Here is a 12729-nt window from a genome sequence, read left to right on the forward strand (position 1 = left end):
TCAGATCATCAAAAAATTTCAACTAACATAATAGACTGAAGTTGCTCCAAACTTGCAAAATTAGTTTATAAATATTAAGCTATGCAGGTGGCAATACATTATAGCACGCAGAGAGAATGGCCTAAAATTGTTGTTGGATAACAAAATTAAAGCAGTTAATTTACCAAGAAACTGCCGAAGGTTGACAAGCTGTGCAAGTTTGGACATCGACAAACTACAAGAAATTAAATTTGAAATAGTTTCAAAACAAACAAGAATTCCCATATCTGACTGATCATCTGAGAAAATAGGGTGTTACAACAGCATACAAACAACAAACGGAACATAAACCAATCCTCAGGCCTCCCAGATACAGTTGATACCCTAACCAGAATTTTTATTGAACTATAACAATTGGAGATAGAAACAACAGTTAGTCTACCAGTAAGTGTCATTGGCAACCAAGCAAACAAGTTGACCTGCCTCGATGGACGGACGGACGGACGGAAACATAGGAAGTAACAGGAATTTATACACAGCTTTGGAAATCTCTATCCTGGCAATTCTTCAAGAAAGAAAAATGTCTGAAATGTAAATAAGTTCTGAAGAATGTGCTGCAAAAGACCTCAAGGAAGTTTAGGGCATCTGACATGCACTAGGCATATTATTCCACGGGTACGAATCGAGCCCAAATCCCTGCATGACTCCAGATGATGTTTCAGCAGGTACAGGTTTGTACTCGTTGCACATATCTTGACCCAAAAGTATTGATATCGCATCATTGAAGACAGAATGGTCTATTGCATTTTGAGAGCTATTTTCAAGCCAAGCTGATCCAAGTAAAGCATCAGGCCTAAAGGAATCTCTACAGTGTGAAATGTCTTGCGCCCCCAAATTGGGAGAAGAAACATGTTCAGCATCCACCAAAATACTGTCTAAGTCTGCAAAAACAGAAAAAAGAAGAAAGAATTTTCTAGATGTCCTTTATTAATGAAAATAAAACAAGAAACATAATTTTTACCAGCACAAAAATAATAAGGTAAAGGAAAGAGGGAAAAGAAGAATGATGTGATTGTGATTCATGCTTACTTGAAGGAGCCAGAGGATGTGGAAACTCATCTAACAAATTGCCACTGATCAGAGGGGTGCCGTCATTGAATACAAAAGCAGCAGAACGACCCAAGGGCGAAACTGGATCTTTGTGTTCCACCAATTTCAAATCATTGATACTTAACTTTGGACCATCTGCCAACTCAGCTGGTGTGATAAAAGAAATTGAGATCTTCTCAGAGGGTTCTTTCTTTGCACTGCTTAATACATGCGCTTCGTGTAGCAATGCTTCCAACAGACCACTTTTCCTTGGTGAAACACAGTCAGTTTGCAATGAGGCAGTTGGGGGAGATTTGACATATGTATTGACTAAATCAAAAGGTGTGGATGAACATGCAAGCCAACTATTACTATCAGTTTCCGTATATTGGAGTGAAGGGAGCTCCAACTTCAGAGTCCCAGGAATGAGACTAGAAGCAGAGAAGGTATCATTTAGAGAAGCACAGCTACCAGGGATTGCACCTCCATGATGTGCCAGACTATCACTGCTGGAATCAGGATCATAGAGACAACTTAATCCAAATGACTCTTGCATCTTTCCTGAAGGCTCAAAAATAACATTATCCAATCTAGGACACCCACCATTAACAGTACCATTTGAAGCAGGGACTACGTGTTCAGTCTCAACAGGACGCTCAACACAACACACTGGGGGATTTGGCAAGGCATAGTTCTGAAACCCAAACCTGTGACTTAGAATGCTGCTAACTGCTATATCCGGAAATGATGGTGCATAGGATAAAGACCCATTATTGGTATAGTTGTCAAATACAATATCAGGAATGTCTAAGTTGCCTCCTTGCAAGAACTCATCAGGCTGTTTCTCATTGTAACTATAATCACTAGAATGATTGCTTTGTTGATTTTCACAAGAAACTTGATAGCATATATTAGGAGGATAAAGAGGCAAACCAGCACGTTGGCGTCTCTTTATTCGTGTATTCCAATAGTTCTTTATCTCATTATCAGTGCGGCCAGGCAGCTGAAGAAGAATTGAAATAATTTACAGATTCATGATAGAAGACACCAAAACCTAAAATTATAAGCTTAAATTATAACAATAAAAAAATGTCAAAAACAATATAGAAGGTGAACTTGGAACTTCAATCATTCAAATATAATCGGAAAGAGTATCTCAAGTGAGATGCACAGAAATTAGTGACAGCATCCTACTCAAAAAATTTAATGTAGATAAGATGATGTAGTTATAAATATAAATATACATATACATCTATACATACATACATACATACATACATACATACATACATACATACATACGTACATATATTTATTTATTTATTTAAAATAACATTTTCAAGGTGAATGAATCAATTTAGTTTCAGTACAATTCCAAGGCATTATCGCCAGTTCAGCATCCAAATGATGATCATGGTTGAAGGATTATAAAGTCTGGATAAAAATACAAGATACACAATATTGCATGACACAAATATGCCAAACATCTAATCTCATAAAACTATGATATGATCTAACAGAGATAGTGTAATATAAGGGAAACATAAACAACATCATACATAACAAATCTTACTACTTAATTTAAAATCATAGAAGATATCCTTAAGATCTTACGAAGTGGTTAACAAGTAACCCATTTATTAAGAAGGAAATTACTTGTAGTGATATAACACTGATGATAGTATTAACATCCACTTATATTAAAAAATATTATTATTTTAATTTCATTAAACATAGTTTGATGTATTATAAGCATAATATGCATAACTAAAAATGCTCCTAGTACAATCAAATATAAACATTTACGAAAACAAAGTTCTCCAAAGAAGTATCAACGGAATATCTACTGGACACCCAATAAGTATTCATTTTTTTAATGGCTATTTGAATCAGATAACATGAGGTAGCATCAATTTTGTAAGCAGAAAGTACCTAGAAGCATGCTATTCAAATGTATTAGATATGATGAATATCGCAAACAATTTGAACCATCAGTATTTTGTAGTTAAATAAAAATGTAGTAGAAAAAACTTAAAATGTGGTTATGCATATGACCTTAAGATATGGATAGATATATAGCATAGTTAAGACATAGGTCTGACTCCTTGAGAGTGTAGCAGCCAACTAGAATCTTCGAGATGCTGCATGGCATTAGCTAGCTGTCAACCAATACTGATGATATGGCAAGTCATGGTCAGTTTGGTAAATTCTAGAATATTTGACCTTACAACTACGGAAATATAACATCTAAAGATGTTAACAGTGGACTATAAACTCTTAAAAACTTACACATTGCATAGTCAATCAATCTGAGAAAATGAAAGTCTTGAAAGCATAGGAAAACCAAGTGATGTAGAACAAGGTAGTGAAGTAGAGAGAAAGAGAACAAGAAAGCAAGAGAGCAAGAGGAGTGAGATTAGAGAGGAGAGTAAGAAACTAGAAGAGAGAAGATGCAAGCTTTTTTCATTCAAATCTGAAGTGTTTCATCCAGTAACAAGCTCCATTATATATAGGGGTCTAGGATCTTAGTACAATCAGTGAAGGTAATGATTCCCAAGAGTAATCTCCTAGGGAACTTGTATGCCTCTTAGAAATCCAAAATGTAACTTCTAGGAGACTAAATAACTTTGGAACAATTTATCACAGCAGAGAAGTAAAATGCACTTAATACAAAAGTAGAGTCTCAAGGTTAGCACCTCGAAAGTCCAAAAGACTTTTCAATTTTTCACACAAATCTTAGTCTCTAAGCCAATTAACAGATGACTTTTTGCTGATTTCTTTTCCTAGAATAAACTTTTCTGAAATCTTTTATAAAGCTAGATTTCTCCTTCACCAAGTCCATATTGAACCAAACGAAGCAAAAATCTAAGGAAGGTGAAACCAAGCCTGGCTCATCAAACCTAATGAACCAGCTGAACAAACATGCACTTTCCTTGTTTATAATGTTTATAATCAAATCTAATAAAAAATAATGCAGTTTCTATGTCAAGGTTAACATCAGAAGACAAAATGTTCTTGCTTGACATAACAAAGTAATGGATAATAGCTATTTAAAGTTAGATCACATGATTGATTGTTTCATATATTAAATAGAAATTCAAGTTTCTGCTAAAAGTTAAGATATTCTTTATAACCTACCGTAGTTTGCAATATTAATATGGGATTGAGAATGGTTAACAATGATAAAATCAAGATTAAAAGGATAAAATAGTAAAACTAGTAAAACACTAAAAGAATATAAAACAATATCTGAGATTGAAGAGAGCCCCCTAAGGAATTTAAATTAATTATGAATTGTATAATATCTTCCTTCTCTGAAAGTCACATCTCTATTTCTTTAAAAATTGATGGCTACTGTTTGCCATATCTTCACCTCTCCTCGAATCATTTCTATCTTACACAATGGTGGCAAATGAACATTGTATTAATGGCGTGTGACAACAACAACAATGGTTGCAATGAGTATAAAATGTATAAAATTCTGTAGAATTGACAATAACTAATTTGTTTCTGATAAATTTCTGGATGTAAGGTTGAGAAATAAACCAAAATTGGATCAGTCTTGGGCAATGATGATATTGATCATTGTTTATTAAAACTGGCCAACACTGCAAATTATGAACCCTACAAGCCTGTTGAATGAAATTGGCCCTCATTGGAACTAATAAAAAGGGACAAGTTTCCAGCCTAGGCTTGTCAGTCAGCTATATTCTTAACCTAGGCTTTTTTTTTTAGTGGATAGGCTTCTTAAGCTAGCAAGACTAAACAAAATTTTCACTTACCACAGGGACTAAATGAAATAAACAAGATCAAAATGGGGTTTAATAGTCTTCATTTCGTTGCTAGTCAATGTTATGATGTGACCCGGACCATAAACACGTGTTACCATATTCCTTCAATCAGAGAAGGGTTCTTGATTCAAACAAGAGGAAACAGATTATTAGCTCAAACAACAGATAGAGCAAAGAAGAGGCTCTTATTCAAGTAGGATTTCTTTATAGCTAAAACAAGAAAACTAGTGAAAATCACCAAAGTTGTAACATGAATCTAATAGGTGGGGAACTTGTATTTGAAGACTGTTAAGCATCTTTTTGGTAGGATTTGTTCGGTGATGGAAATTTTAGATAGAAATCCTTTATAAATTCCCTCGTGTTATACCTATCATAAATTAATGCTAGTTTACTAAATCCCTTGGGGCATATGAGTTGAATAGTTATATATATTTTTATTATTCCAGTGAAACTATGTATTTTATTCGTTATAATTGAAGTAAAGATGCTCTTGTTGTAAGCATCTTCTTGCTAGTCATATGTGCCCTGCAAGTCATTCACGTGAGTGATGGAACGTGTGACTTGACACATAGTCTTTTTGCTTATTATATTTTGACATTTATCACTTTATATTGTTTGTTATATATATATATATATATATATATATATATATCTTGATGTCTTTGGATCTGTGCAATGGGAATCAGATTGTGATGAGATCACGATAATGAGAGGGACATCGAGATAACCGGACATACTGGTGTGTTGTATACCCGTCCATATGATGGATGCAGCTGATCTCATAGTTGCTAGTGTGGGGACACTAGGGATACAATACAGGTGCTCATTGAGGAATGAGTTCACTGATTGATCCGCTTACGAAATACTGAATGGTTGATGATGCCTTATTGTCAGACAACGATTCCGTAGTCCCAGTGGTGTATCTAGTCCTTAGACTTGAGACACCAAGGATGTCCTGTATGAGTGCTCCACTTTTTGATACCAGACTCATAGGTTTGGATGTCCCAGATCTAGTACAGCCGATCATCGGGAGTGGTAGTCAACCTTACGAGGGCTATTGAATGTCGATAGAAGATCATCCACTTTCGGTGTCATAAGAGGAATGTCTGATGTATTCTTTCTCAGACAAATCCCTAGCTAGGGTCATTCGGATTGAAAGAGAGAGTTCTTCAGGAGAATCCGATTAAAGTGAGACTCGAGTAGAAACCGTATGGGTCTGACAGCACCATGCCCGGTATACGATCTCTGAGATATTAGATGGATGAAGGACTATAGGTACATAGTAACTGAGGACAGACAAGTCCAACGGATTGGATTCTCCTGTATCGTCTGGGGAGCGTAGTGGCCTAGTACATCCGCAGTCGATGAGTCGAGTGAATTATTATGGAGATAATAATTCACTGAGCCAGAAGGAGTTCTGACAAGCAGTGATTACAATAGGCGCTCGGGCGCTCGCTTAGGCGCTCGGGCGAGAAGAGGTGAGGCCTGAGCGTCTCGCTTCATTTCCAAGCGACGCGCTTCAAAGAGGCGCCGCCTGAGCGATCGCCCGAGCCTAGGCGTCGAGCACTTCGGGCGAGCGCCTGGGTTAAACCAAGCGACCGAACCAGATTTTTAGGTCTGGTTGGTCTCCGATGCCTTAGTTGGTTCAATCGAACCAACTAAATCACCGATCTCAGGCTCCCTCTCGGGATTTCCCCGACTTCCCCAATCCTAACACTCACGATTTTTCCACCGAGATTTCTACTCCGCTGTCGCTGTCACTGCTCGCCGCTACTGTCGCTATTTGCCATTGCCACAATCGCTGCCCGTCGCTGCCACAATCGCTGCTCGCTGCTGCTATTGCCGCTCCCACTATCGCTCACTGTTCCCGCTGCTGCTCGCAGCTCCCGCTATCACTCGCCGCTCCCGCTGCCACCATCGCTCGCCACTCCCGCTCTAGCTCCAGCTACGGCTGTCACCTGCTACCGCTGTCGTTGCCTCAACAGCCTCGATCTTTTCACACTCTTCTCACTATACTATTAACAATATATTAACAGTATACTGCTAACTGTATACTAATAATAGTATTTTTATTTATTAGATTAATAATATATTATTTTGATTTTAATACTATTAATTTTTATTTATTTAAAATTATTGTTAGGTTTCAAAATAAATAGCAAGTGTACAGAGTAACTCAATAGATTTAATGTAAAATTTTATTGTTTTAATTTTTAAGACTTTTTATTAATGTTACATTGTGATTTTGTACTTGATTTTCTTAATTTAATAGCATATTTTTTATTTAAATCATTATATTTATTAATTATATTATATATTTTTATATTTTAGCGCCTCGCTTCGCTCGGGCTAGCGCCTAGCGCCTAATGCCTCGAGCGTTTTTTGACCTTAGCACCTCTTGGCGCCTAACGCTTTTTAAATCACTACTAACATATATGACTCACGACTAGCTCGATATTAGGCCTAAAGGGTCACACACATATTGTAGGCATTGCGATGAGTAGAGGTTCGGATATAAGATATCCATTGAAGCCCCTATCTTATTGGATATCCAATAAGCCCCTAAATTATTGGATCCTATGGATGTGATCAAATAAGAGCCCATGAGAGATTATTGGATAGAGATCTACTAATCTAAGAGGCTTGGGTAGTTGGATGAAGATCCAATACCCAATAGGGGAGGATCCATTAGGGTTAAGTTGACAAGGGATCTCTATAAATAGGAGGGCTTCAATAGTTTATAAGCTAGATCTTTTTCTTCCTCTCCTATTCTCCTCCCCCTCTCCACCTCAGAGCAGGCCTGGAGCTTTAAGGAGCGTCATCGCAACTCAACTGTGTGGATCACCACTAGAGAGGAGGGCGCTGGACCTCCTTGACCCTCTCCTAGAGATCTGCAGGGAATCAAGGATATACGATCTCCCTAGGTAACACAATCTATCTCACACGTGATTTTCTATTATGCAGATTTTTGCGCATCAATCTTCGCACGAAGACGAACATATCTTTGGGAATTGGGAATTTTATTTTTTGTTCTTCCTCTGCGCATGTGATGTCGCCCCCAAGATTTCCCAACACTTCTAACAATTTCGTGACAAAGCTTATTCGTCCTCACAGACATCATTGATAACCTATAATGACTACCATGGAATACCATGGGAATCCACACATCACATGAATATTCCTTTTGACTCTATAGTAGAGTCATTGTTACAAAGGATTGCAATGGATCTTGATACATACCTTATAATTCTTCTACACTTCTCCCTCAACCTTTCTAGAGGTATTGGATTCTTACTACTAATATTGATAGGAATTCTCAATTGGATGGTTAACTAGCCATGCAAAACACTAGGCAACAAGCACAATCCAGAAAGCTCACTTTTGCACAAAAGAGACATCTAGTAATCCCTAAAACACCAAACCAATATTTACCGATCTGACAGGTTATCAATACAGACTAGTGTGAACTAAGTGGTATACCCGGTATTGGACTTGTACCAGCCAATACCACCTGGTATGCCCATACAAGCTCGTTCCTGCTCAATACAAGGTTGGCACTGCCATATACAGATTCTATTCTGAATAGTTCCAGTTTTTACTCTCTTTTTTTTTATTTTCTAGGATTTTTTTTTTTCAAGTTCAGTATGTACCTACATACAAACACACGATACACTAGTTCGGGCTGATACCTTACTGGTCCGATGACCAATGCAGTATCAGTACATGAAATTGTGAACCTTGGCTTTAACTTCTATAATATATTTAACATGACAGGATAGTCATATAATTAATGTTCAGGCTTGCTCGAATATTGAGGTTTATTATCTACGTCTTCCATACTTATCTTAGCAACTCAAGCATCCTAGATATAAAAAATTGAAACATAATTGATTAATTACACAAGCACAAAATGTGCAAAGTCAACAAGATTTGGTTTCCTGCCCAACTGGTCATCAGGCATTTGGTTTATATGGAAAGTCTGTCTTTGTATGCTTTAAAGATCATTTGTACATGAAGAATGAATAAGGTGCAATTAGACATTAGATCTCTTGACCAATAATACATTGATTTGCTTGTTCTAAACCTTTAAAATGATTATTTTGAGTAGACTGGCTCCAATATTAGCTTAGATTTTACCTGCAGTTGTCATTAATTGTTTGAACCTTGAAGTATTGCCATACAACTTCTATCTGGAAGAGACCCATAAGATATAAAGAAATTATTATGACTAAGTCCATGATTGAAGCACATAGAATATTGTTCTAATTATTATTGCACATTGAAATATACCAAAAGCACATTATATCAAGAGGTGGAACATGAACAAGTAGGGAATAAGAAAGGTGTCAAGTCCCTGAAATGGGAAACACCATAAACACTAAACTCCTATTTAGAATAGGTTTAATCATCAGGGGATCAGTAACTCCAAATGTTTTGAGACAGGTTCCAATTTTAAGGGATTAAAACTAGGATAGAAAAGGGAGTTGGGTGAAGAAGAGAGGAGATAGGATTTCACAGTCAAACTACAACTTGAGTAAGCTGTTAACCTTACAAAAAAATTAAACTAATTAAAGAAAGAAATAAAAGAAGAAAAATCTCAAGATGCAGTAAATGTATACTAAACTTGTCAAAAAGGGTACTAAACCTAGCGTAATCTTATATGAAAATATAAGTCCCCTGGCTCAGCTTGATATTTACTGAAGATGAGAAATTGGAAGACAACTAACATGGCATTTGAAACATTATAAAGTATATCAAATATATTTCCCGTCGTTGCTAGTCTTTTATCAATTGTTAGTACTTCATAAGCGCCTAATTTAACAAGAAAATTGCATTAATAGTTGTTTATGCCAAAGGAAATTATCATGACAATATTCAGCAAAAGAGTTTTCCATGGCGGAAGCATTAGCAAATGAAGAGCTTTATAGGACATTCTGAACAAACACGTCATACTTAAGAAAGAAAATCAAAGACTTACATATGCAGCCATCCGAGCCCATTTGTTTCCCATCTTAGCATGGAGTTCAATGATCAATTGCTCCTCTTCTGGTGTAAAGGCACCTTTCTTTAAATTTGGCCTGAGATGATTAGCCCAGCGTAAACGACAACTTTTGCCACATCGAGAAAGTCCTGTGTGCTTCTGAACAGCATTCCAGTTTCCCTCGCCATGCTTTTTAACATAGTCCACTAAGATTGCATCCTCTGCAGAAGTCCAGGGTCCCTTCTTCAAAACCTGATTTCCTCCATTCAATGAACCTGAACTGTTGCCTTCTTCAATTGATGGTGAGTCGATCTGGTCCTTTGGTATCATTCTCTTGTCGCTATCATTAGGCAAGCTATTCATTTTAGAACCTAAACCCAGAAATAGTTTATAAATGTTCGAATCATATAAGCAATGAATGAAATAAGGACGAAATGGGTGAATAGTAAACAATGGAGAAAAAATAAAATTTCGGAAGTCACCAAACTCGGCAAATACAACCACAAAAAGAGAGGGCTCAAGCAACGACGCTAAAATGAACATACCGCAAGCAGAAATTAATCACAACTTGTAAGACGTTCAAAGCAATAAAGAACAAGAAAAGAAAATGAAGCTTCGCGAACAAGAAGAAAAGGGACACAATACAATGGCAGAAGATTAAAGCCCAAAGCTTCCAAGAGAGATCTAACTGGTTATCAAGAAACCTTAGTGCACATCAAATTAGTTTGCTACGGAGTAGACAGAAAGAAAGGGATTCATAAACAAACTGATATTTAGAAAATTCTGGAGCAACGTCAAGGTTAAATCAGCGAGAAACCCAGCTTCAACAATTCTTAACCAAGGAACAAAAGTACTGACATCAATTAAAAATTTCGGTCATTTCGCATCGACCAAGATGCGAGGACGCCAAAAATGGGTGCCCCCGAAGCGTCTACTCCTTTTCAAATCGCAAGAAGGCAAAAAGAAAAATTCACCATCCAAATTGTTTCGTAGAACAGAATCGAATACAAAAAGGATCATGAGGTGTGGAAAAATCAAATCAACGATGATCCACTACGCATAAAATTGTACCTTTCAGCAAAATTGAACCTCGAACGCACCTAATCCATCTTCCCTAAAAGCACAAAATTCAGCAAGAAAGCGCCCCTCGGAAGAAAAAGAAGGAAAGATCAAGAAGCCGTCGGAAATCAGCACAAGCAACAAAGATGAAAGCAGCTTCAACCAAATCAACCCTAATAACCCTACTCCAGCTCGGAAAACCAAATCAGCTGGAAAACCCGGACAACTGCGTGCAGAGGCCAGGGAGAGGGAGGGGAAGTACTCCAAGTTCGAAACTTGGAACGCCCAATTCGTCGAAGATCCGAAGAATTACCCCGAAGGAGGAGGGGAAGGAGAGAAGGTCGGAGATTTAACCAAATCCGCCCGAGATACACGAGCGCGAGAGCCGGAAACGGGAGGGATCGCTCTCTTTTTGTTCTCCCCTCTCTTCTCTCTCACACTCTTAAAGTGACTGCGTATTTATTGGGCATTTTCACATATCTATCCTTTCAATCTTTAGAATAACACATTGATGATATAAATTTTAATATATATATATATATACATATATCCCTCTATATATTTTCACTCTCTCCAATCAACTGTAGTTAACATGTCAATTAATAATACAAGTTACAAATATTTTAATAATTAAATATTATAATTTTTATTTTCTTTCATCCGCCCCACTTGCTGTATGTTTTGCTTATAAAAGAAAAAAAATATTATTTTAAATAATACCTCAAACAGAGAATTAAATCTGGTCAGAAATATATTACAAAGGGTTGGAGTTCGCATAGAACCATCCGATTGAACAGGTATTAATTTTAATTAGAGTTCCAATACAATTTGATGGATAGAATTTTCATATTTCTTTAAACATATATTTAGAAGGGTGAGTACAAAAAGTCATTAAATATGAAGGAAATATATATAATATTGCCTATGCAAATGGAATTTGGTGGCGTCGGATTTCAATGCAATTCTCTCGTTTCAAGAGGATAGACATATAAAGAGGATATAGAAAAGGTTAAGAGCAAAGGAAAATTAATATGAAAAACTATGCTATAGAGGGGCTAATGTGCTTAAAAACCTTCGTATGTTGATTTGGTAGGAGAACAAAATGGGGAATAAAGACATGCGAGTTGCCGGGGCAGTAACTTTTAAGAACCTTATTTGTTTATGGGACCTGCACGAATTAATCAAAGACATTATTAAAAATCTTCTTACTTTCTTAAAAATTCTTTAATAAAGTTTTAATTGCCTTATATTTATTGTTCTTATTCTTTCTTTTTAATAAAAAATAAGATAAAATTATATACTATATATATATATATATATATATATATATATATATATAGCTTGAAATTTAAATTTAGTATATGTACGCTCACATGCCTAAAAATGTATAGATATAATATTCATTGTCGTTAAGATTAATTAGCTAACCACAAGCACAGTAACACTAAAATTTTATTTGATCTTAATACTTTTATGGGTTCTAAACGTAATGGCATCGAAGGATAAAAGTAATCAAAGTTTTTAAATATTCGATTAATCGGATTCTATGAAGGTCTAAACCGCAACTGTTTTTATTTCTATTGAGATATTATAGCGGTTAGTATAGTTGATAGATATCATGTTCTCTCGATAAATATCAATGCACTCTATATTTGATAGATAGATTATTTTTTGTCTCCATCAAGATATCATAGTGGCTAATATACCATGGATAGGTCTCATATTTTCTCGATAAACAATACTGATGCAAAGTTGGGGGGGGGGGGGGGGGGGGGGGATAGGTAGGACCGGTAATAAGAGCTACTCAACGCATGCCCGTCACTCATTGGA

The 12729-nt window shown here is 36.4% G+C and overlaps 1 protein-coding gene across 3 annotated transcripts; it reads right to left on the reverse strand.

The window, feature by feature from the left end:
* Positions 1–224: 224 nt before the first annotated feature.
* On the reverse strand, positions 225–11327 carry LOC135619290 (transcription factor GAMYB-like). 3 transcript variants are annotated; one of them, XM_065121173.1, is made up of 4 exons: positions 11213–11327; positions 9838–10211; positions 1069–2071; positions 225–920 (listed from the first exon to the last, which is right to left on the reverse strand). In XM_065121173.1, the coding sequence occupies exons 2-4, from the start codon at positions 10201–10203 to the stop codon at positions 616–618; spliced, it is 1674 nt and encodes a 557-aa protein (XP_064977245.1). In that variant the 5' UTR covers positions 10204–10211; positions 11213–11327; the 3' UTR covers positions 225–615. The 3 variants fall into 3 exon arrangements, with proteins under 3 accessions (XP_064977245.1, XP_064977246.1, XP_064977244.1); XM_065121174.1 differs by having other exon boundaries at positions 11162–11323; XM_065121172.1 differs by having other exon boundaries at positions 9838–11323.
* Between the last annotated feature and the right edge of the window lie 1402 nt (positions 11328–12729).

Source organism: Musa acuminata, chromosome BXJ2-8 (genome assembly GCF_036884655.1).
Source record: "Musa acuminata AAA Group cultivar baxijiao chromosome BXJ2-8, Cavendish_Baxijiao_AAA, whole genome shotgun sequence".
NCBI lineage: Eukaryota > Viridiplantae > Streptophyta > Magnoliopsida > Zingiberales > Musaceae > Musa > Musa acuminata.